This window comes from Apis florea, unplaced genomic scaffold (genome assembly GCF_048593485.1).
Source record: "Apis florea isolate Af1SG1 unplaced genomic scaffold, ASM4859348v1 contig_2492_pilon, whole genome shotgun sequence".
Classification (NCBI taxonomy): Eukaryota; Metazoa; Arthropoda; class Insecta; order Hymenoptera; family Apidae; genus Apis; species Apis florea.
Window position 1 is genome coordinate 4,492,668 of NW_028256593.1, and position 23,784 is coordinate 4,516,451.

The 23,784-nt window shown below is 36.6% G+C and overlaps 1 protein-coding gene and 1 long non-coding RNA gene across 6 annotated transcripts in view; one reads left to right on the forward strand and one right to left on the reverse strand.

Annotated features, from left to right (window-relative positions):
• dnc (phosphodiesterase dunce) overlaps nt 1-23,784 on the reverse strand; it is a 146,857-nt gene that overhangs the window by 102,300 nt on the left and 20,773 nt on the right. For 4 of the 5 annotated variants that reach the window (XM_086906259.1, XM_086906257.1, XM_086906256.1 and 1 more), the window contains exon 2: nt 21,259-22,573. In XM_086906259.1, coding sequence (XP_086762385.1) covers nt 21,259-22,277 — 1,019 coding nt within the window. In that variant the 5' untranslated portion in view covers nt 22,278-22,573. The remainder of the gene's footprint in view (nt 1-21,258; nt 22,574-23,784) is intronic. The other variant, XM_086906258.1, reaches the window with a different exon arrangement.
• LOC147657944 (uncharacterized) lies at nt 559-15,672 on the forward strand. The gene is made up of 3 exons (XR_015291621.1): nt 559-988; nt 13,842-14,623; nt 15,052-15,672. It is a non-coding gene; the product is annotated as an uncharacterized LOC147657944 (long non-coding RNA).

Below are 23,784 nucleotides of genomic sequence, written 5' to 3' on the forward strand. Positions count from 1 at the left end.
ACATGCGCGAAGAACGTATTGCGTGTAACGAACGGATTTATTTTATACCATCGAACGGTAAAAGTATCATAGAACGTAAATCATCACAAGTTTTATAAATAACACTTTTGCCGTCGAATGAGTTATCAGTGAGTTGCATTCATTTGTTTCGTTCTCGTGAAACAAGTTCTCGTTCTCCTTTGTCCCTGAATTTGTATAAATTCAAAAGCATTGTATTTTTATAAATAATATATATATTTATATATAACTTACTAATAATAATTACTTTTTTTGGGGCAAGCAACAACATTTCTGGTAAAATTGGTTTGACCGACCAAGTACAAGAAAGATTTCTGCACATCGAGGAAATTAAATGTGAATAGCGGCGAAAGTGTTCATTATTATTATGTGAAATCTCATGACCAATGTAAACAAACGAGCTAACACTTGTGCGTTAATCAAGCAATAAATGCCTCGATGCATGAACGATACAAAGTGGCCGATTTGAAAGTGTCATAATATAACGCGCCACGTAAGAATTGAATAGAAATATCTTTTTAATGAAATATCCATGCGTGGACGTTAAGTAATCGAATAAATTGCAAAAAATCGTTACGCCCGTTTATACGAATTATCATCGATGTTACCATTTCGTTCCATGTGGAATCCGCACTACTTCGATATCATCGATGACTTATCCCATGTGTATGGATACAAAGTGTAAGTAATATAACACGTGATATAATAAACACGTGTGCATGTAAATACACGTGTAGAACAATATGAGGCAATATTTGAATAATATTTTAACGAAGGGAAATTGTGTGTCTCACGATCAACGTCACGTCAGTTGACCGTGTCTTTTTCATTGTGCGGTAATTTAAAGTGTTTTGCGCGATACATAAATTGGTGTCACTTAATGGACAAATCGATAGTTGTTAACTATTGAGTGAATCGTTTTGTTACTTAACTAAATATTTCTTGAGCAAACACATCGATGGGAGCGATGGTACGTATTTGCGAGAAAAAATTAATTTTGAAGAAAACGGAGTTTCTTTTTAATTTTTATTCAAAGGGAAATTTTAATTGCAATTATATTGTGAAATATTTCTCCGTAGACTTATTGTACAATTTCTGTTTTCATTATAAGGGATTCGATTGGATCGAAGGGAAAAAAAATTCTTTCGTTGTCTCGAATATTGTTTTCGTTTTTTTTTTTCCTTTTTTTTTTTTTTTTTAAGAAAAGAAGCTTTATTATGGACTTTATGGACACGATTTCTCCAGGGAACAGTGTATTATTGAAGAAGAGACTAGAATGGTGTCCCATAGTGATAGGGAACAAAGCAGTGCGACCTACATTTTCTACACGTGAAACGATAAATCATGAGTTTCAACTTCGAAACAATCTCGTTTTTATCTTTTTTTTTTTTTTTTTTTTTGCGAATGAAGTATCGATATCGTGATAAGGATTCTTTTTATGAAATGTAAATAGAAAAATACAGAAATATTTTGAACAAATAAAAGAAAATTAATCGTTGTAGGATTTTTTAAAAACAAAATACTGTTTATATTTCTTGTTTATAAACAAGGAATCAGGAAAAATTTTAGTGAGAAAATAAAATGAAAAAGTGAAAAACAAGAAAGGAAGAAAAAAAGGGATAAATATTTATAAGAAGTTTTTGTAAATGAAATATGTACTCCATCGATAAAGAATTATATCGAATGTACTAGGATGATAAAGTAGAAGACTCAGTAATCGATAAGGTAGATTTCTATGACAACATATATCCTTAGAGCATGACACACTTCGTATTGAATAATTATTTTATGTAAAATTAAAATAATTATTGATATATTTAAATATAAGAAAAAAACATTTTTAAAATAGATATTTATCGAATATTGGAAATTTGAGAATGTTTTAGATAAATAAAAATACTTTAATAATACGAGTTTAATAATACGAACAAATATAAAATACGTATTATGAAGATTAGAAAAAAATCTTTAAATCAAATTTTGTATATAATGATTATTGATTATTATCATGTACGCATAACTACAATCATAGAAATATACATATAATATATAAATTAGTCAAGAGAATTTATAGATTCGACATTCGAGAAATGAATTTTTATATGTTTCAAGAAAAAATCTTTTTCAAAACTTCGGTCCGTCTTAATATCGAAATAACGTCACTCCAGTAAACACAGAATCTACTAGCGCCATCTATCAACATTCTTCATACTAACTTCCCACTAAAAATTTCACTAACCAACCATTGGTTTTTATAAGAAAAAATTTGCTATGTAGTTTTGTTATAAACTAGTTATCTTTATAAAATTTTGAAGTGAATATAATTTAATCAGTTTTAATTTATACTAGTACTTCTTTAACATAATAAATACTAAACGATATCTAAAGTTTTTTGGTAGAAAAAAATAAACCAAACATCTTTAATTCATATAGTTAACCAGTTTCTTAAAAATTTAGAGAATCACGTACATCGATATAGTTTATTAACAATAAAAAATTTTTATCGTATTGTGACAAATAAAGAAGAATTTCTAATTCGGAGATTGTCATTTTTAAGAACGTATTAATATATTAAATATATTTCTTTTACGAAAGAATAAAAAAAAAATATACTCGAAAAAAATCATATTAATTAACCTTATAACGAAATCCAAAATTTCTGCAAACTTATGCCGCTATTATCTTAAATCATCGACCAAAGTTCCAAATTTAAATATTCCCTAAAAAAAAATCACACTCGCTGCCTACAACTAATAGTAACTCTCTCTCTCTCTCTCTCTCTCTCTCTCTCTCTCTCTCTCTCTCTCGATCTCTCTCTTCGATCAATTTGCATTAACGTGCCACGGCACGTTCCATTTTTCTGATATGCACCTGATGGCCAGCCCTGTGAAGAGAAATCAACGTTACAAGCTGACGTATGGAAAAAAGAGGTGAAAAGAAAAATGAAAAAAGAAAGCGAGGCACAAGTCGGGGGGTTAAGTGTTCGAAACACTGGCTGCCTTCTACGAGATGACAAGAAGGAGTTGCGGGGAGGGGCGCTGCAGAGATTGTCCGATACGCACCTGGCCACGCGCATTTCAGGGCATCGGTGACGTCAAACCTCGAGAGGTGGAGGTTGTTGATTACGTCACTGGCCCCAGCCAGCCACAGCATCGATCAGTTCGACCGGTGGTGGGGGCAGAGGCTGAGTTGGCGTGGTAGGGGAGTCGTGGTGGGGGTAGGGAGTCGAGGAAAAGTCACTAATAGCCGGCTCCCGCGGTCTATTAATTAAATTTTTGATTAGTCGACGATATTTCAACCTCCTCTTTCATCCTATCACTCTCTTAGTCCCTCACCTTTTCTTCCCTCTTCTTTTCATTCCCTCTTTTTCTCTCTCCTCCTCTCTCTCTCTCTCTCTATTTCTATTTCTTTCGTTCCCTTTGTGCGTTTGATCGTTTTTGCCTTTGATTCTACGTGTTTTCGAGTCGAGGAGATTTTTTTTCGCGGAATTGCAGTTGCCAGGCGAGACTATAGATCTTTGTTAACGAGTAATTATCTTTTGTGGAGAAGTGAACACGGCATTGATATCGTCGATATAGACAAAAATGGATCGTTTATTCCGATTCTCTTCTCGTGGGATTTCAATAAAAAAAAAAAAATAGATTGAGATATTTCATTCGAGATATTGTCTCTCTTAATACTATTCCTCGTTCAGTCGAATATTCGAAAATTTCTCGATAATATTGAGATAAAAATTCTGAGAGCATGAATATCTTTAAAAATTCGGCCAACTTATGAAATTCTATAGCGCATCTCCGTATATTTCTCAATCTAGCTGACACACTGTGCTGACTCTACGGAATAGATGAAATGTTATTATATTTTTGCTTCTTGAGTAAAATATACGAGATGTTCCATCTCAAATGGAATTTTCCAGAAGGGAATCTTGGAAATCTCTCAAATTTCTCGGAAATAATGTTCAACAACGTTTAATTTTTTTTTTTTCTTTTTGCCTGTAAAATTGGTCAATCGAAAGAGTTTGTTGATGAATAATCGTTCCACGGAGAAAAGGAAGAGGAGGAAGAGGAGGAAAATCGACTTCGATGGACCAGAAGAGACGAAGAATCCTCTTCTGACAACAATGTCTCTTTTATTGACTTTTCTTCTTTCCACCGACCGAATCTCGTTCGCAAAATTCGTAGCCGGGCAAGTCTCAACTTTTAACGAGTCTCATGACGATACAATTGTTCGTTGACCTTGCGAACCATTTCAAACTGTTATTAACCGAGGTAAAAGAGTGGAGAAATAAAATTTAACATTTTACGTACAGCCATCAACGAATGCTTGAACTTTTCGAATTAATAATTTCCACAATTCTTCAAGATTTGAAATTCGATCGAATTTCGATGCCTGATTCGATTTTGATTTGTTCTACTTCTCGCGAAACGAACATCGACGTTTCTTTTGAGCCTTGAAAATTGAAAAGATTGGAGTCTGTTTGTTCGAACAACGTCGATTTATTCCATTCTTTTTAAAATAATATCGACATCTTGTCAATTTTTTCGATTCTTTATATATACGATTGACGAAGCGTTTGACCAGTTTCGTCTTATTCTACTGTCACAGGTCTGTCCGATAGATCTTGACTTGTTCTACTGCCAATCTTTCTCTTTTTCGAAAGATCTTTCAAAATGAAATCTCGCAAAATGAAATGGAATGTTTGATACGATTATTAGGGGCAAACCTTAAGCACTTCTTATTCGAATTGTTTAACACGATCTCGCTACACGAAATTTAATTCGATTCGAGTTTACGCTCATAGATTTCTCATAGATTTGGCGTCCTTTGGCTCGTGTTTATAACGTTGACATTTAATTTCCAAATATCATGCCGTTCATCACGTTCTCCGCGACACAATTCAGAAAAACGATGGTGAACAAAATGGCAGCCAAGAAAAGTGCACATTCAACATTGCTTTCCTTTCTCGCGTGTTGGCTCAATAAAAACTGACGTAAGCCGAACTCAAAGTCTTTTTTCCCTTGCTTCCAATAGTGACTACCTGCTAGCATATAGGTGAACAAATTCTGGAAAAATTGCAATGTTAAATTTGCCTTCGAAATCGATTAGAAGAAGCGGCAAATATTGTCTCCATTTTTTTTTTTTTTTTTTTTTATTAACTTTCTCTTCAACACACGTTCTTCAAGATGTACTTTGGGTCGAAGAGAAATGCAAGAATACACCTGGTCTTCGTTAATCCCGTTGCTTAATTAATTTTGCCGCAAGCATGTCAAGAGATAAACTCGACGGTCCACAAAAAAAAAAAAAAAAAAAAAAAAAGTTAGGAAACAGAACGTTGGAGATGAAACGTTGTACCCCCCCCCCCTCCCCCCTTAAATCGCGCGTAACAATTGATCTTCTAACCTTGATGTTCCACTCTCTATTCATCTTCCAAGACGTTTCCAACAGCGTAAATCGGTTTTCTTTCTAATTTACATTTTGAGACGTGGCAATATCTCACTCACTGTTTCGCGAAGAAGAATTATTTATCATGGAAAATATTAACCTTGCGCTTTGGATTTTTAACATCCTCGAAACGTTTATTTCCCCTCCCCTTCCCGTCTCGTTTCGAGGAATTTCGAGAAGAATTTTGAAAAGTTTAAAACGAAACGAAGTCGAAATAATTTTGAAATAATTTTTCGTGGCATCGAATTTTTTTTGTTAATACAATTCCACGGAACAACTTTTAAAAAAAATTTTCTCTGGACCCTTTGGGAAAGACGTTTGGAGAGACAGAAAATTTTCTATTTCAAGCTCGGCCAAGATTCCTCGTGCTTGTACACGTTTAAACGAATTTTAAAAATATGAATTTTTCAAAAGAGCGCTCGTGATAAAGCGCGTAACGAAATGTAAATCTAATCTTCTAAATTGCTTCCAATTTTTCCTGCAAACTTCCAAAAAATAAGAAATTTCACGTTTCCAAAGAAATTTGTATCTCGACTTATATTTTCGTGGCAAAATTTAATCACCTTGTATGTGTCATTAAAAATTGTAAAATAATTCTTGTTGTTTCGAAGTTTCATTAATATCAAAGGTGAACACCTGTGTAACGCACAAATAAAAATTCAAAGAGAAACTGATTAATCAATTGATCAGTTAATAATCAAAAAATTCCGCCGTTCTTTATCAAAATTTTTTTCAACTCGTTAAAATCTTCGTGCCCGCAACAACGTGAATTTGAAAAATCCAATTTACACGAATAAAGGAAGAAGGTTCGAGCCACGACGAAAAAGGAATCGACCAATCCGGTGAAATGAGAAAAATTTACGATCTTTTTCGAAAAAAAAAGAAGAAGAGAGAGAAAGAGAGAGAGAGAGATTATAAAAAAGAGATTACAGATTGTGAATCTTATTTTGAGTTGGAAGTTTGAAAGAGGGAACTAAAGAGATCTTCGTTAATTGAATTTAATCTCAACTCTGTTACATCCCTTGTACACCTTGATGGAAGAAAAATAGTGGAGAAAATTATCTTCGAAACAAGTATTTTCTTCGAGTATTGGAAGCTCGATAGAATTGCCCATACTTTATATCCTTCCATCATTTTTCTTAAATTAAAAACAATGTGAGAATCTAAAATAAATCGTGTGTTATTCGTTATATTTTTCTCGATATTAAAACTATGAGATACTTTTTGTTTAACTTTTTAAAAGAGAGATTAAAACTTTTAAAATTCCACACAAATTTAAAAAAAAAAAAAAAAAAGAAAAGAAACAAACACGAATCATTTACGTTTTCATCAATCACGTGGCCGAGGATAAAATTCTATCAAACATAACACACAATTTTATTAATTATTCAAAAATGAAAAAAAAAAAAAAAAATTCGACGGAGATGTAATTGCGTCTCTGTCCACTCATATTCTACTGTCTCTCCCCGTTCTACTTCGTTCTGTTTACTTCTTTTGGGAAGAAAAAAAAAAGAAAAGAAAAAAGTGTCAAGGTCAAGATAAGACACAAACGTTGAACAATATTCAAAATAACGCAAGTTAATGAATTATGCAATAATAAAGGAGGAAAAATTCAATGGAGAAATAGTTGGTTGTGCCGCTTCGCAACGTTTGTTCGCACTGTCTTATTCCACTTGTTATATTCGCAGGTTGGAGGAAAATGTCAAGGTCAACAGGATAAATTAGTACCCTCGGTTACTGTTCATTTATGAGCATCTTAACAGTATCTACTACGATACGATACCTCGAATAACAAGTAGATAAGAAGAAATTTTCGAATTTGAAAAAGGAAAAAGAGGGAGAAAAGAAACGTTTAAATTTTTATTACTTGCATAAATTTTTCGCGTCCCAACACCTTTCTCGATTCACAAAGGATTGGCTTTCCAGCGTGAAAAGCCACGAGTAATTTTCACTGAAGGGAAACAAATTTCAAGAAACGAGAAATCGTTCGAAGAGCTATCCCAGCTAGACAGATAATCGGATACTCACAGTTTCGAGGGAAATGTTCAAGTTTTTCGAAGAGATATGTAATTAAACAATACTTTCAAATCAATATTTCACGTAATATTGAAGAAGAAATTGTTGTACTTTTTGTATTAGCCGAGTACAAAACATTTCGAGCGACCGAATTTTTCATTTTTACGTGGATATTCCAAACATCGATGCTTCCGTGAAAAGTGTATTTAAGCACGAGTAGAAAATGTTTAAAAGAAAGATCGAGAGAGGAAAAAGTTTTATGATACATTTTTTTTTTTTTTTTATATATATAATGTAAGAAAAGGAAATCGAAAGAATCGAACTTTATATAATTCTCCTCCAATATCGAAATAATATAGATGGAACGAAGGTGGCCCAGAATTCATGACAAAATTCACGGAATCGAAGGATCTCGCGATATTCTGGTCACGAATATCATGTTCCTCTCTAACGAAGCATCACGACTTCAGGAAATAATATTCCAGGGAATATCTCCCGGTTTGAGAAGAAGACAGTGAACAATGGCTGCTATAATCGGGAATTCGAGTTTAATCAAGAACGTGATTTCGCGCCCATTTTCGAAAATAGATTCATGGATTCGTTGCGTTCACCTCGCAACAAAACTTGGTAATTGGAACATTTCTCATCTCGTGCGTCGATTTACAGATTTTTGAAGATTTTGAACATCGATGAGATATTACGTTAATTCGATGGACCTCGTTTTATCTCATTTTTCAATTATTTTAAATATATATATATATAATTCCAAAGAACTTTTTTATTTGACAGACGAATGAACGATGTGATTTGTGTAAATTAATTTAAAGAACACTCGAGTTAACGCAAGAAAAATATAATTTGCCTACTCGACAACTTAATTTTCTTCTAACTGTAACTCTTTCAGCTTTAGTTCTTTATCACTTTTTCGTATCTGAGGTTGAAATATCGTTCGACGTTCTTAAGAAACAGTCACGAAATCCTTGTAAATTGTCAGAGATCAATTAACGCTTGAGAATGGAAATTGAAACGAAATGAAATTCTCGAATCCATTCTTTTATTATATTTTTATCTTTATTATTGTTATTAAAGTATCATTTACTCAGTTCCTGCTTTAATTTATAAAAAAAATTTTCTTTCCTCCAACTTTTGGGTATTTTAAATTATTAAACCTCCATAAAAATTTCCTCCAAGAACTTATTTAGCTGACCAATTATTCATGAGCCCCTCCTCCATAAGTTTAACGAACAGGACAAAAATTTTATAGAATTCTCTTTCATTTGGCACCGTGTTTTTTCATCGATCACGTGAAAGTCGACCTTCAAGAAGAAGAAGCTTCCAACATTTATTCACTTTGAAAAATTTTAAACCGCCTTAAAAAATTGATTCCAGACTTCCTTTTAAAGACGACGTCTGAAAATTTTGCTCCTTAAAGAGAGCGATCTCTTAAATAATCAATCTTGCTTTTATTACAACCTTCGTAGAGAATTCTTATTCGTATTTCACGAAGAAATCCTTTTAAAAAGTAAAACCCTCCATCGAGTCGAGTATATTCAATTTATCCTGAACTCTTGCCAAAACTCTAAAAATTTTTATCTATACCTTGAATTCAATTTTCAATTCAATTTCAAATCTGAATTTACTTGGTTTAAACTTCTGATTTGATTAAAAAAAGAAAAAAAAATCAAACTTCCCCGAGAAATGAATTCAACTTCAATCCGATCTTAAATTAATCCCAACCGATTCATTCGGCCGATAAACCGACTTTCTCTGTCGCACTGTGTTAAAAAATAAAATAAGTTCCAGACAGTTTCTGAAACCTTGACAAGATCAAGTATCAAACACGTTTCAACAGAGGGAAAAGTTTAACCCTGGCTCTCACTAACCTACTTGAGGGATGAACACGTGGTCCACAGGGGCAGCAACCGCTGCTAGAACGTTTCCTTCTACGTGCACACCAGTCCTGACCCATCCTCCGTGGCCAACCCTTTTGGCTTCACCTGTTCCAGGAGTCTACGTGACGTAACAGCGGCCAGACACCTAACAGACGCTCGACAGAATCGTTCCTCCGCTTCCTCCAACTCACCCACTCACCGTGCATCCTCAATAATTGGCCAAACAAAACACTGTCCTCTACGATTTTTAAGAAACTCGAATACTCGAACGTCTAACAAGCTTTCGGGCTGCAATTGTGTTAAAAGTATATAATCATCAACAGACTCTTTTGTTTTTGGCCCAAGAATGGGAGCTGAGATCCGTTTCGTTGATATCGACTAGTGATCTTGATGAATCGATAAACGGGCACGCTTTCTCATAACTGCATGAAAATTTGTCGAAACGATGGATTGGTCACACTTGGTCACTTAGGTTAGCTTATAGATTTGAAATTGTTTGAAATAATAATTTGTAAGTTTGTGTTAAAATTGAACTCTCGGTCAGACTTTGGAACGCAACTTGTCTCTTTTGCCAGATGAGCTCGGATTAATATTTTCCACTCCTTCTTTCTTTTCGTTCCTATTCTATCGATATTCCTCTTCCGTCCTCCCTTTGTCTCGCGGCAATCCTTTTGGAAATCGAATCGGGCTAATTACCTCCTTCGATCATCCCGATTATGGTAATTTTGGCCAGGATAAGAGGAGGGAAAGAGAAATAGGAAGAAGAAAGTTCGGGTATTCCAACACCTCTCGACCTCGCACGAGCTTTCAACAAAATTGTGGGATTACACGCGAGATCCTTCCAATTCAGGGGCTATGAGAGCAAGGTGAATCTGAAAAGGAAGGCCGGGCTCAAATTCTTCCTCGAAGAAATCGATTCGTGGCTCGATCGAGGGATCGATGGAATTATAAAAAATGGTTGCGTAAAATTAACTTTTCAAAATTTCTTCCCAACAGTTTATTGTTATCTCGTTCAATTCACTGTTGATACTTGGTGCTCAAATTATTCTCGAGTTATTTCGCTGTCGATCGAGGAGGATCGATTAATGCAAGATTGGGAAAGTTTTTGGTTCGATCAAGTACTCGACGTTTCTTTCCTTTTTTTATATCGTCAATGGCAGTAAATCCGGGATAGACACTTGGATACTTAATTGGCACTAGTCGAAACTCATCGAAAATTCACTACCAACCGTAGCTATCCTCTCCTCTCCTCCCCAATAATCCACAAGATCAATCGTTGAAATTTCAATTCCCCGGACTCGTCGCGTTATTAAAAATTTCATTCACGCTCACAGAAAGTTAACAGTCCAGGCAGCTCCATCGATCTATCCAACTTTTAATTCTCGAGAAGCAAACATCACTTGTATATCGACACGCCAATCTTCCTCCTCCTCCTCCTCCTCCTCCTCCTTTTCTTCTTCTCGACCGACTACGATCCTCGCCTCGTCCCCAACACCTCCGCCCAAATATCCCTTCCCCAAAACAATGTCACATCGTCGAACACAACCACTCTGAACACACTTCTCCCCTTCAATCGTCCATCGTGGACACAACCTGACACAAGAGAAGAAACAACCAACACCCCCACAACACCAGTCCACAACAACAGTCCACGACACTCCACGTGGACACTTTTCACCCCTTCCTCGTTCCTCGAAGAGAGGAAGGCTTCTCCCCCTTCGAGGGGGAGGGCAAAACGGGTCACGTGACCCGGTGGGTCCAGCGAGGAGGGGTGGGGGGAGGAAACCGGAAGGCGGTCAGAGGTCAGCAGACGTCCAGCAGCAGCGAGGAAGGTGGAGGAGAATTGCTTTGGACGACGACGGAACGGGCTCGAGTTCGCGAAAATTCTGGGGAAAATCCGGGGATAGTGGAGAGAGAGAGAGAGAGAGAGAGAAGGGAGAGAGAGAGACGCTGCTGGCAGCAGCAACGTGCCCGCGAAAATGTAAACTTCCTCGGATGGGCGATGCGCCGTGGCGGGCGGACACGTTGGAGGGAAGGAGAGCGGCTCTGTCGACGCCAGCGCCACCGAAAACGATCACGCCGCCACTCTGGAGGGGGTGGAATCAACGGAGACGCCCGGGGGTGGATCCGTCTTCTTTCTTTCTTTCTCTCTCTTTCTTTTTTTTTTTTTTCTCGAGGCGAGGGCGAGACCCCGAAGGAATCCTTGCTTTTGTTTCCTGGTTTCCCTCGACGGGATTAAGGAAGGGTTTTTGCGAAAATGAGGGACTGAAGTTTGAAGTTTTGAAGTTGAGACTTGGAGAGGGAGGGAGAGGGAGGGTCATCGTTCGTGGCGGAAATTCGAGATTCTTTTCTCTTCTCTCTCTCTCGAGAAAGAATGGATGGAGTTGTAGGAAGCTTGGAATTATTAATTGCTCGTTGGAATAAATAAGCTCGAAGATAAATTTTCCCCTCGGCTTTCTTCTTCCTTTTTTCGAAAATTGAATTTTCCAAATTTTCCTTCAAAATTTAACGAGTGCGGGATTATACGAGTCGAGTCGAATCTTTCAAATCTTCGAGAATAACTCGGTTTTGGAATTGTCCTCGTTCCGAAGTAGAAAGTACGAAGAATGAAGATATTAAAACTGTCCACCTCGTTCTCGTATTTTAAAAAATGGATGTAAAAGAGAAATGATAAATTGTCTCACGAAATTTTCATTTCCATCTTCGGGTAATTTCGTTCGCGGTTTCCGATGCAACCGAGTTACTCGAATGCAACAGAGTTAACGGAGAGCGGGTTTACAGAGACACGCGCACGCCACACTTAGCACACATGGACACAATGCTTGAAAAGAGAAGTTTCAATGAGCTTACTCGTTTCGCAGACCGAACTTCCACGGGTTTTGTTCCTGTTTCGTTTGGTCTGTTTTCGGTTCCCTCGAGGGAACATTTAGGAAAATTCTATCGAGCACGGCACACTTCGTTCCAAATCGTGCCAAATTACGTTTGGCCTGATTTTTCACCATTGAAGCTCAAATTCGTGGAACGAATCTCTTCTCTTCTCTTCGATATTCGTTGAAAATCTATGTATGGTAATCGTACGTCTCGCTGAAAATGAGAGGATAATCCTTTTTTTTAAGATCGAAAAGAAGGAGTTTTTTTCCTCGAAATACCGATGGAAAAATTTCGTTAATTTTGACCGATTTTGGAAACATTTTTGAAAATTGATCGAATCGAGATCAATCGGGTGACGATTGATTATTTCGATTCGAGTTTTACAAGGCTCAAGAGAGATAGGATAAAATTAGGATCGAATTAGGATCCATTGAACGAAATAGGTTAGGTGAATATTTTCCAGCGTACACTCAGGGACCACGTGCTCAGCGACACACCCACGATGTTCAAAATCAATGGAAAGATGGGAGGGTGCAATGTCGAGACCCTTCCTCCCTACCGATGCTCCTCCACTCTTTCAACCAGTCTGATATAATACGTAATATAATATAAAATCGCGTGCACACCGTTTTTCCCGCCAGGAATAAATACTACGAAAAATGGAAAATTCGAATATAATCTACGAAATATTTGATGGATCGATCGTTTTAACGATGAAGATTGATAACAAGATCGAGCGAAATGAATAAATTTATCGAAACTTTTCCAAATTACATCATTTCTAAAGAGAAAAAGAAAGGAAGAAAGAAAAAAAGAGGTTCAATCTTCTCCATGTAAACGCACACATAGCCATCAATCTTCCCCATCTTCTCAATCTTGTTTCTACGTGGACACGCGAGAAACGAGGGCGTAGGGATAAGAGAGAGGCGAGGCGAGGCGAGAGCGAGAAAAATCACTAGATCACATCCCGGCGATAGGGGAAAGGAACCATGACCCGCGTAACGTACACCGTGTGTCATGGTTATAAATACCGTGGACAGGGAACAAGGCGAAGGTGGTAGGTAGGTAGGTTACGTCAACGATTTCGTTGCGATATTGAACCTACGCACGCCAACTATTAGCATCACGGAAGAGGAACTAGCTAACCGAGGGAGGAAAAGTTAAAGGTTAACAGTTCTTCTCACGTCTTCGTCTGGTGTAACTTACACTTCGCTTCGATTCGTTTTCTCCTCCTTCCCTTCCTTCGTTTCGTTATCTCAATTCGTCGAATTCTTCCTCCTCCCATAGTGATAGAAAAGTAATTCCCTTTTGTTATCTGGTGACGTTTGAACGAACGAGGCAAAAAATACGATTTGAAAAATTCGAGGAAGCATCTCGAAAATTCAATTTCAGTTAAATGTATTTACGTTTCTTTCTACGGACAAGGAGAGAGAGAGAGAGAGAGAGAGAGAGAGAGAGAGAGTCGGTGAAATATGTATTAACCTAAATCATCGATTGAAATAGGGGTGGGACAAGTGGAAGTATTATCGAATCGAACAATTTAACTCGAGTTACTTCCATTACGTTAAACCGAGGAGGCCCGATCGAATCTACATTTTTCAGCTTCAACGTCTCGGAGGCGGGGAGCAGACACTCGAACCAAGCTTTTAACCTCGAGAAACATCTTGGAAAAGCTCGTGAAAGCGGTCGTGATGTCCCTGAAACTTCACCTGAAGAGGGAGACCCATTTCAAGCTGCACAGTGTAATACGACGAGCACGAGCAATCGTGTAATGGGATCTGGTAAAGATGAACTTTTGAATTGGTGGAAGAAAATCGATGCCTTTTGCCCGCCTCGTGATGAAAACCGATCAGAGAAGAGATCGGGTTTCGCGGGTGTCAACGCGAGAATTTAAAGAATTGAAAAATTCTTTGACGGTGTAAAGAAATTCTAGAAAATTTTGTTTCTCCAGACAATAATATCAAAGAGGAGATTGCATCGAATTATCGTTGTTAAAACAAAGTTATAAGAGGAAATAGAAATGATGGAATTAAATTCGACAAATTTGAAAATTTCTCATATCCATTTTTATAAATTGGAATTTGGAAATTTTAGTTAGAGAATAAATTGATTTAGAGAGTTCTTAGTATAATGGTGTTATCCTAATTTCTTGAATCAATTATTAAAAAATAATATTCATTATTTTTATTATCGCGTTGAAGAAAAACTCCTAAGCTCCTAATTTCAGTTAATATCATATACTATCACTTTACGACTACGTAATAAAAAACATACTACGATTAAAACGATAAAATTTACTAACTAGGAATGAAATAACCAAGATGAAACTACTTTATCACTAAAGGAGGAAGAATGACTCGTATGGATCTAGTTATTGATTTATTGTAAGTATTTCGGTGCTTACCTCTATACTCCCGAATGAGAATTCTGTTTAGATGAAAATTTGGCTGGTAAAACAGATTCCACGATTCTGCATTACCAACATAAGATAGCGTATTATCGACATAGCACATTGCTAGCGCGAAAACTCGTCCATCGCGTTAGTTCAAAAGTTCCTCGATATTGGCGCTGTGAGAAAATTACTATGAACTTACTTCATAGTAATAATTTTCCAAGAATTATTGAGAAAATTTCACTCGAATGTCGTGCTTTTAAAGAAAGAAAAAGAAATTATTAAGAATTAATTTTCCAGATGCATCCAAATTCAAATATAAAAGATTTTTTTTAAACAAAGTATAAGACTTATCGATGTCACGTATAGCCCGAAGAAACAATAATAGGAATAATTGGGACATAATCTAACTCTTTCCAGGGAAGAATCATATGTCACATTGATATATACATTCTACCTCGTGGCATGCGACCTCCTTTGTAGTCTATGAATCATCGATACAAATACAAAATGCCATGAAAGTCTGTGAAATAACGATTCAACCTTTTGAAATTGTATCTGTATACAGTTTCGTGTTTGCACTCGAATATCGTGCAGGAAGGAAGCAGAAATTCATTTGGGATACCAATATCATTTCTAATCAATAATTGTACCTCGTTCCAACCACGCTTCAACAAATCTTAATCGAGTTATTGGCGAAACAACTTAGTTACATTTCCTGTTACAATGTGTACAGTGTGTTTCGAGATATATTTACGCGACAAATTGCCACGATCCTGTAATTTAAACGGAAACGAGATGGAAATTTGTTCAACCGAATGGAAACCGATGTATTTGAGCGTGAAAGATTACAAGAACCGTGATATCTGATGGCTCTAATTAAATTTTATTAGTGGCTTTATGCACATATTTCGAGCGATTATATAAAAAGTGATAATGGTAATCCACAAGATTGTTTTACAAGATTAATGAACATACATGATATACGTTTCAATGTATCCTTATGTATCTTATTTCGTGTTCTATTTTTATTGCATTATACCTGTGATATCGAAAGATTCGCGAGAAACCTTGAATTACGAATTTTATTTGATCTGAAGATTATCTGGCACGATTTCTGATATATTAAAATATATCATGCGTTTATTCTCTTTTTCTAAATGTTTTTTCAATTAATTCACTTCAATCAACTTAATTCATTTCAATCAACTGTAAAATTTTTATATTTTTGAATTTCTACAGAAAAATACCGAATCCAGTGACTGATACGAATAATGAACGTTGTGATCGTGTCAAACTTCGAATTAAGCACAAACAATTGGAACACAAAGCCAGAAACGTTGGCACACGTAATTTTGGAAATAATTACAATTCGAATCGATTAACCAAACATTGTAATCCTATTACTACTCACATAGATTTACATTCGATAATTTTCACACGTGCTCAAAATATTCTCAAAATTTCTTAATTCTGTATATTCAAATTTTTTATACTCTCTGATTTACAAGTGTCGATACGCTCTTTAAAATTCAATTTAAAAAAGAAAATTATATCGATCAATAAATCGATCAATTTAATATTCATCTTCACTCGTAACACGATAACAATTTTCTTCTGTCAAAAATGTCATCCCAACTTGCACAATTGCACGTTTTACTCTCGACAAAAAAAAAAAGAATCATCGATCGATCACCTCAAATTACACCAAAGTGACATAAATTTACTTGCCTGCAAGTCTATTGTCTTGCGTTGAACGCATCATCATCATCATCATCATCATCATCATCATCATCATCATCATCATCATCATCATCATCATCATTTTCACCGACTTGTTCGAAACGTAAAGAAAACATGGCGGCGTATCGAATCGTCCCGCGAGGATATAAACGTTTACAAATCCATCATTTATGGGAGAGGAAAGCGTATCTAAGTTTCGATGCAAATAAGAAAGTGGAGGAATCCACTCCACGCGTGGATTAAGTGGGTCAGAGCGATAAGCATAAGTAGATTCTTGAGCAAGTGTTATTAGGACAGTGCATATGAAACGTCGCCATTTTCTCGAATGGAGGTGCATTTGTACTCCCGTTGAAATATGCGCATTATGCGCTTCAAAAATTAGAATAACCGTTATTAAAACCACTTTGTTTGAAGAAGCGAGGCAGAATTTCGAGATGTAGAATGATAATCGAATAAAATAAAAATTAAAGAACGAGATCGATCAATTTTAAATGAACATAATTGAAAATAATTATACACCATTATATTTTTATCCAAACAAACCAACCTGAAATATCATTCTCTCGTTTCGTTTCCATTTATATAGCGTTTTCAAATTACTTTTCCCACTCCTATCTGTGCCCAATATCTTTTCGCCCTAATCATTGCTCATCTATCGATCGTAGCTCTAGTCACGCGTAGAGAATGATAAATCAAATAACGAGCATTACCTTCGTGTAAAAATAACGAATGAAAGGAATATTTTTCGCCATAAACTTTATCGCAATATTTTTAACGCGGTTATCTGCCTCATTGAGCCCCATCACGCACGGAATTCTCATGCTGCGCGATACGAAGAACGAATCTCCCTTTCGATCTAAATTTATCACCGAGCAATATATCATTTTGCAATTTTGATATGTTATCAGAAAGATTGGGGTATCGAGTCCTCGAACAATCGATCCGCGACGCGCACTGTTTGCTCCTGGGCCGAGATTTTACCCGCGGAATTAATTTGCAACGGTAATCGCATTATAACAGGCCACCACACGATCGTTAATTATCCCATCTTGATGCAAATTTCGATTTCGAGATAAACGTATCCAGTTCAACTATTTCGCATATTTTGAATTTTTGATGTATAAGTATTCGCGAAAACATTCTTATTTTTTTCATTTTGTTATTTTATTCCTAAACATTGTGCACGTGCGATATGATTTATCACTTTTGATTCGATCGCGATTACAATACTAATTCGAAAAAAAAAATTGATGATTTTAATCTCAGCATTTTATTTGTCCCATAAAGGTATAGAATTCGATTAAAACGTTTTTAATGTCGTTTAAAAGCATAAAAAGTCCACCGCTGAATAACTTTTTAATCGTGTCGATATCACGTCCGTCGCTTAAAGAGAGCAGGCCGTAATTTTTAATGCCTGAATTACATTTGAATCTCTTTCTCTCTCCCTCTCTCTCTCTCTCCTTCTCTCCCCCTCTCTTTCTGTTCGCGCCGACTCACTGACCTACCTCACTCTAGTCACGCACACGTGGTGATGGTCAGCGACAGTCGTTGAATCAGCGGCTTTTTACCATTGCTTCCAGCAATGCAATGTTTCCAGGAAAAAGTAGGTTAAACGTCGATACAGTCCAGCCATCCGCGAAACACATTGTTAGGGAATTCAAAACCCATCTTTTTTATATCTCGAACGTGAATTGAGATAGACCCGCAACAAAGCGTTTTTTACAAGACTAAGCTTTTTCTTCTTTGACTTTTGTATAATTTTTAGAGAAGTAGCTTATAATTGGATTGATGTTTGTTGTGTTTGGTTCAATGCAGTCAATCATCCGTAATACACCGTAGAAGAAATTTAACACGAAATTTTTATCCCGAAACTGGATCCAGAGAATATCCAGAATGCTTTTTTACACGAATTGAGCTTTTTTTTTTTCAATTTTTGTATATAATTTTCTTTAAGAAGTATTCTCCTCTGGTATTTGTTGTTGTTTAATTGATATAGTTAGTTATTCTATATAATATATATATAACAATACATTTGAGCAACAAAGCGATTCCTGTATAATTTTTTTAGAGAAATATTCGTATTTGTTTCGTTTATATTGTTAATTGACTTGCCACCGGTTACTGTATTTAGTTTGAGACTCATAGTTAAGATGAGTTCTAAACTATTAAAGTAACAATATATGAGATTAAGTTTCCCAAACGGTCACCCATTCACCTAACTAACTTATTTAAGCTTAAACAACAAGGATTATTATTAATTGTTGTTAACAACACTAATACTAATTTTGTGATTATTATTCCCCAGGATCAATATATAATACATATATATAGGTTAAATGAATTCACAACTGTCAAACACAATTTACACATGAGTGTGTTTTCAAGCGGTCACCCATCCAATTATTGATCATGAGCAATGCAACTTGACTTTGGTAACAATTGAAAAACAGTGTTGTTCCCATGTCACAAAGACCACTAACTTTTAGCGGAAATTATAAGAAATTATATATGGTGAAAATATATGTAAGGATAATACTGCATATTTAAATAAAAATTGTTTAATTATTTTTGAATTGTTTATAAAATTTGAAAAATTTCAATTTTTTAAAAATTGAATTAAAATTAAGCGATATGAATATATGTATTTCAATAATAGATATTTTTCAAGGAAAATTTTGAATTTCTGTTTGAATTTGCTTTCAATTACTCGATATATGTATATCAATAAATTGTAAGTGATGTATGATTTTAATGATATATTCCTTAACCCACGCAATTTAGCTATAAATCTGCATGCTTTGGGATTAATAGTGCAATAAGAGTAATCAATAATTTTGTCAACAACCGATTGTAAATAATTTATGAAAATATTGTTTCACATTATAATTATTAATGTTGCATAAAATAATTCTCTTAATGAATAATTAATTATTGTGGCCTGTTTTTCGTCACGTTACGAACCAAACTCATTCAACAATAATTAAATCCGTTAATTTTTAAACGATTACTATTACGAAACGAGAAGATTCCGTTTTATCTCTCGTTAAATAAAATATTATCGTTCCGTATTTCGTATTCAAATTCGGTCTAATTAACTTTCTAACGAAAGAAAAGAGTAGGTGTAAATTAAAATAAACACGCTGCTTTGGAAAGCGTGTAATTTCGTCGTGTAAAAATTTTTTTCCGTCGCAAAAAAAGGAAAAATTCTCTCTCTCTTTCTCTCTCTCGATAAAATTTGTTAAAAAATATTTCACAATCAAGAGATATATTTTTCATTTGTTTTTATCCAACGTTATATCGCTAAAGTCGCTTACACAACACCGCTTAATATTTCAACCGGCGAAAAAATATTTACCGAGTGAAAACTGTTGCAAAAAGAAGGTTAAAAATTGTATTTTTGTATTATCAAAGGATTTACGTTCCCAATAATTCTGAATTCTTCCACGAATTCATCGCGTATCGCAACGTGGCTCGAGGAACCACATTGCGCTACGAAATATATATTTCCCTCCCCGAAAAACCACGTAAATACGATTATTTACATACCTTCAGCCATTTTTCGCGAATTTTCAAGTTTTCATTATTTCATATTTGCACACAAAAATATGCTTTAATTTTTTTTTATTCGAATTGAAAATTGTAAAATTTAGAAAAATTAAATTGAAAAATGTGTATACAAATATTTATGAAACGTGCATATTTCTTTTCAGAATTGTTTCCTGCTTACCATTTCAATCTGCTATGATTGCAGAACGCGATCGTTTCGAAACGGAAATTGCGCCTATGAAACGGAGATTCGGACAGCGATCGATCGAATCGAAATCAATCATTAACATATCCAATCTTCCGTTCAAACTGTTCAACTTTGAAAACGTCCGATCACTGTTAACGTGCATTGAAGCAAGCAGAGACTCGATCCGATTGCGAGGATTTCGCTTTTCAATGAATCACTTCTAAATCTAATTCTGTCTAAATTAAATGCCACGTTAAAGAATTCACATTGCACTAATTTGCAAGCACACACAATATGTACAAAATAAAATAAAATAAAATTTAGAAATCTTAAAATAAACTCAACAATGCGAAGAAGAAACTTTAAAAATCTCGTGAATTTGTGAATTTAAAGTGCAAAGCGTAAAGTCTAAAAACTATACATCCTAACCTTATATATGAAGTTGTGAAGGATACGACGCGCTTCAAGAAAGAATATTCCCAAAGAAAATACATTTTTGTGACTTAATATCCGCGATATAAAATTTCTTCGGGTTTAATTACGCGCATTTCCGTCGTGGAATAAATTAAAATGTAAACGTTGCCTTGTTTTGAGACGAAAAGCTTAAAAAAGCTGAAACAAGAATAGGGGTCATGCGTGAACTTTCCTTCCTGATGAACCCTTACCGCAACGTTAATTAATGACGGCATGGATTAAAGCTTGAAAAATTTTATTTACGAATTGAATTTCAAGACATTTCCTCCTCCTAGGATAGCAAATGACTCAAGTTTCCCCTCGTTTCTTCGAAATATAAAAAATCGAGGATACTCGAGAACACTCTCCTCACCTATGACGTCCTACCCTAATTTGTTTCAAACGTAATCGATATCGCGTCTCAATATTTTAAAACAATCCAAAAATAATAGTTTAAGAAAAAAAAAAAAGAACTACTACGTTACTAAAAATTTTGAAAATTCGAACGTTGTATACGCGTTCAAGTATTATCCATTTCCAGTATTTTCCAATTCTTGCCACGCACGATCACTTACGAAAACATTCTGCAGAGATTACGTGGTGAAATTAAAGGAAGCTACGCGCAAACCCGGCTCAAAGCGCAAGAGCAGACCGACGTATCCGTGGCCACTCGTGCTACGTGCTGTCCGACTACTCACTCAGAGAAGAACACGTCGGATTCGCTTCTGGGCAACACCAACCTCGGCAAGACGATGGCCTTCTTACGCCTGGTCTTCAGCGTCTGCGAGAACTGGAATTCGGTGGTCTGGAGGGGCGAGTGGGGGCTGAGGATAGTGATCTTTCTGTCACTGCCACCCGGGCTGGTCAACGAAAACACATTTGACGGAGGTGGAAGGCTCAGATTCTGAGGGATCTTCCTCTCCAACCCGGTGTTAGCGAAAAGACCGCGTCTAACTTCGGCGTTCAGGCTCTCCTCCCTGTGGAGATTGTCGCTGCTTTTCGACTCGACGGTCACGATCCTTCTCACGTCTCTGCTGGACGAGGTGAGAAAGCTTCTGTAGTGAGATTTCGAGGTGGCCACGTGAGACTCTGACAACGACTCCAACGACTTGGAGTCATCCACGTAGCGCTCGTCCGCGCTCAGAAAGTTCCTCGACGTTCTCAGACTTTCCATGGACTTTGCTGTCTGGCTACTGCTACCCCTGGCGGTCAACAGATGCTGTTGCGGCTGTTGAGGCTGCTGCTTCTCCAGTTTGGACAGGCTCTTCACCTCGGGCTCGTAGTCCTCCTGACTGGACGAGGATTGAGGGCTTCGATGGAAGAAGCCTAGCCTGATCCCGGGGAACCTGGCCTGCCTGGCCTCCTCCTCGCACACTTTTAGGCTGGTGGTCTTCGTCACGGTGTGTTGGCGACTACTGGTGACCAGCGTCTCACCCTCTTCCAAGCGATCCCCGCCGGAGATTTTGTTCCCTTTCTCGTCGGTGACCACGGGCTCGGACGCTTCCTCGTCCTTGGGTATGTTCTCCACTTCATTCTCAGAGGCGCACTCCATGGTGTCCGAGCTTTCCGTCGAGTTTCGTTGCTTGGTCTCGAGCTTCGAGCTCATGGACACGAGTCTCGAGGATGAAACCAGCAATTTGGTCTTCGTCTCTTTGTGAGACAGCTTGTTCACCAGGGTCACGGATTCTCGCTTCTCTTCCGTGTCGTCGTCGTCCATTTTCGAATGGAAATTCTAGCTATCCGTCGGTTATATAGAGGCGAGGCACGGATATTTATTTCGGGATCGACAGAGGCAAAGGATTGACGAGATGGAGGGTTTCAAGTGGCGAGGATGGACGACCGATTGGGCGGGCGGCTGCTGATCGCGATGCTGGCAATTTCGGGTCAGGGATGATGGAATCCTGATCCCTGCTGGATCCCCGGGGTCATCGCAGTGAGAAACGCCTCTGCCAGGTTGGTCGCGCGTGTGTCAAACGTGTTTGGATTCGATACGATGCCTCGTCGACTCGAGGGCTGAAAGAGCGAAAGTCTGTGTCTTGCTTTTGACTTTTTCTTTAGAGTCTTTTGGCCTTTCTTTTGGAGTACCCTTTGGAGTTACTACTTTCTTTTCTTGCGAATTTTTTTAAAAAACTTAACAGTTTCAGATTGGTCGATTATATTATTTTGGAACAAAGAGTCGTTTCAACAAACTTACTATATCGTGGAAGTTGATATACATGCGAGTCTGAAATAATTTTAATCGTGTGCTAGGCTTATCCAGTTTCTCCATCGATCGGATAACCTGACAGATTAACCCAGAAACATTTGGAATCTCAAGGATTAGCTAGCATGCATTCGCGTGAGTCTCTAATCAGGGATACCGAATCATTGTCGATGAATCTGTTCCTACTCTGATTAATAGGATTAATCATCAAATAATCGATACTGATGATGTTGTAGAAAACATGTTGGGCAAAATAAAATTCTATCAGTAAACAGAGATCCAAGCGATCGTCTATCGATGCTCGAATTAAATTGAAGTGTCAATCGTTGTAGAAGGAAAATTATACAGCTGCGTTCAATTTTTTGAAGAGTTGTCGTATAAAAATAATTAATGCACAGTGAAATTCTCGTGATGATCGAAATTGACACGTCAATCATAACTTATCGATGAAACGTGATAAGTTATGTCCACGTTCCACCACACATGCGATCAATTTTTCACGAAACGTCGTATCCTTCTGTGTTCCCAGCTGGCCTGGCTTCGTTCCAGTTCCATGCAGTTAGGAAAAATCGGTGGATCGCTACTACCTTCGAGCGGAGGATCGATTCGTTTAGCATTGCAGGTTGATCCAATCGTCGTTAGTATCGATCCTAGGGTACGATTGCTATAATTTTACGTCGACATCAGATCTGATATTCTCTTTGATCGTTCGAAGAAATATCAACGTAATTGTTGCTTACAAAAAATCCATTTTAGAAATTCTTTCTTCGAAGAAGAAATTGTTTTTTCACAAAAGATTTTTACAAAAGTAGCCTTCGTGGAAAATGTTCGATACGAACATGAATTCGATATCAACACTTTGATACAGATTTCACAATTTTTAAATGATGTGTTATAAATGAATTTTCTGAAGTATCTTCGAACTCGATATTTTGAAGTTGTGGATTATCAATGTACTCTGGCGATCGAATCACAATGTTTCGGTTAAAATGATCTCGATTGTTAGAAGAGCTATCGATGT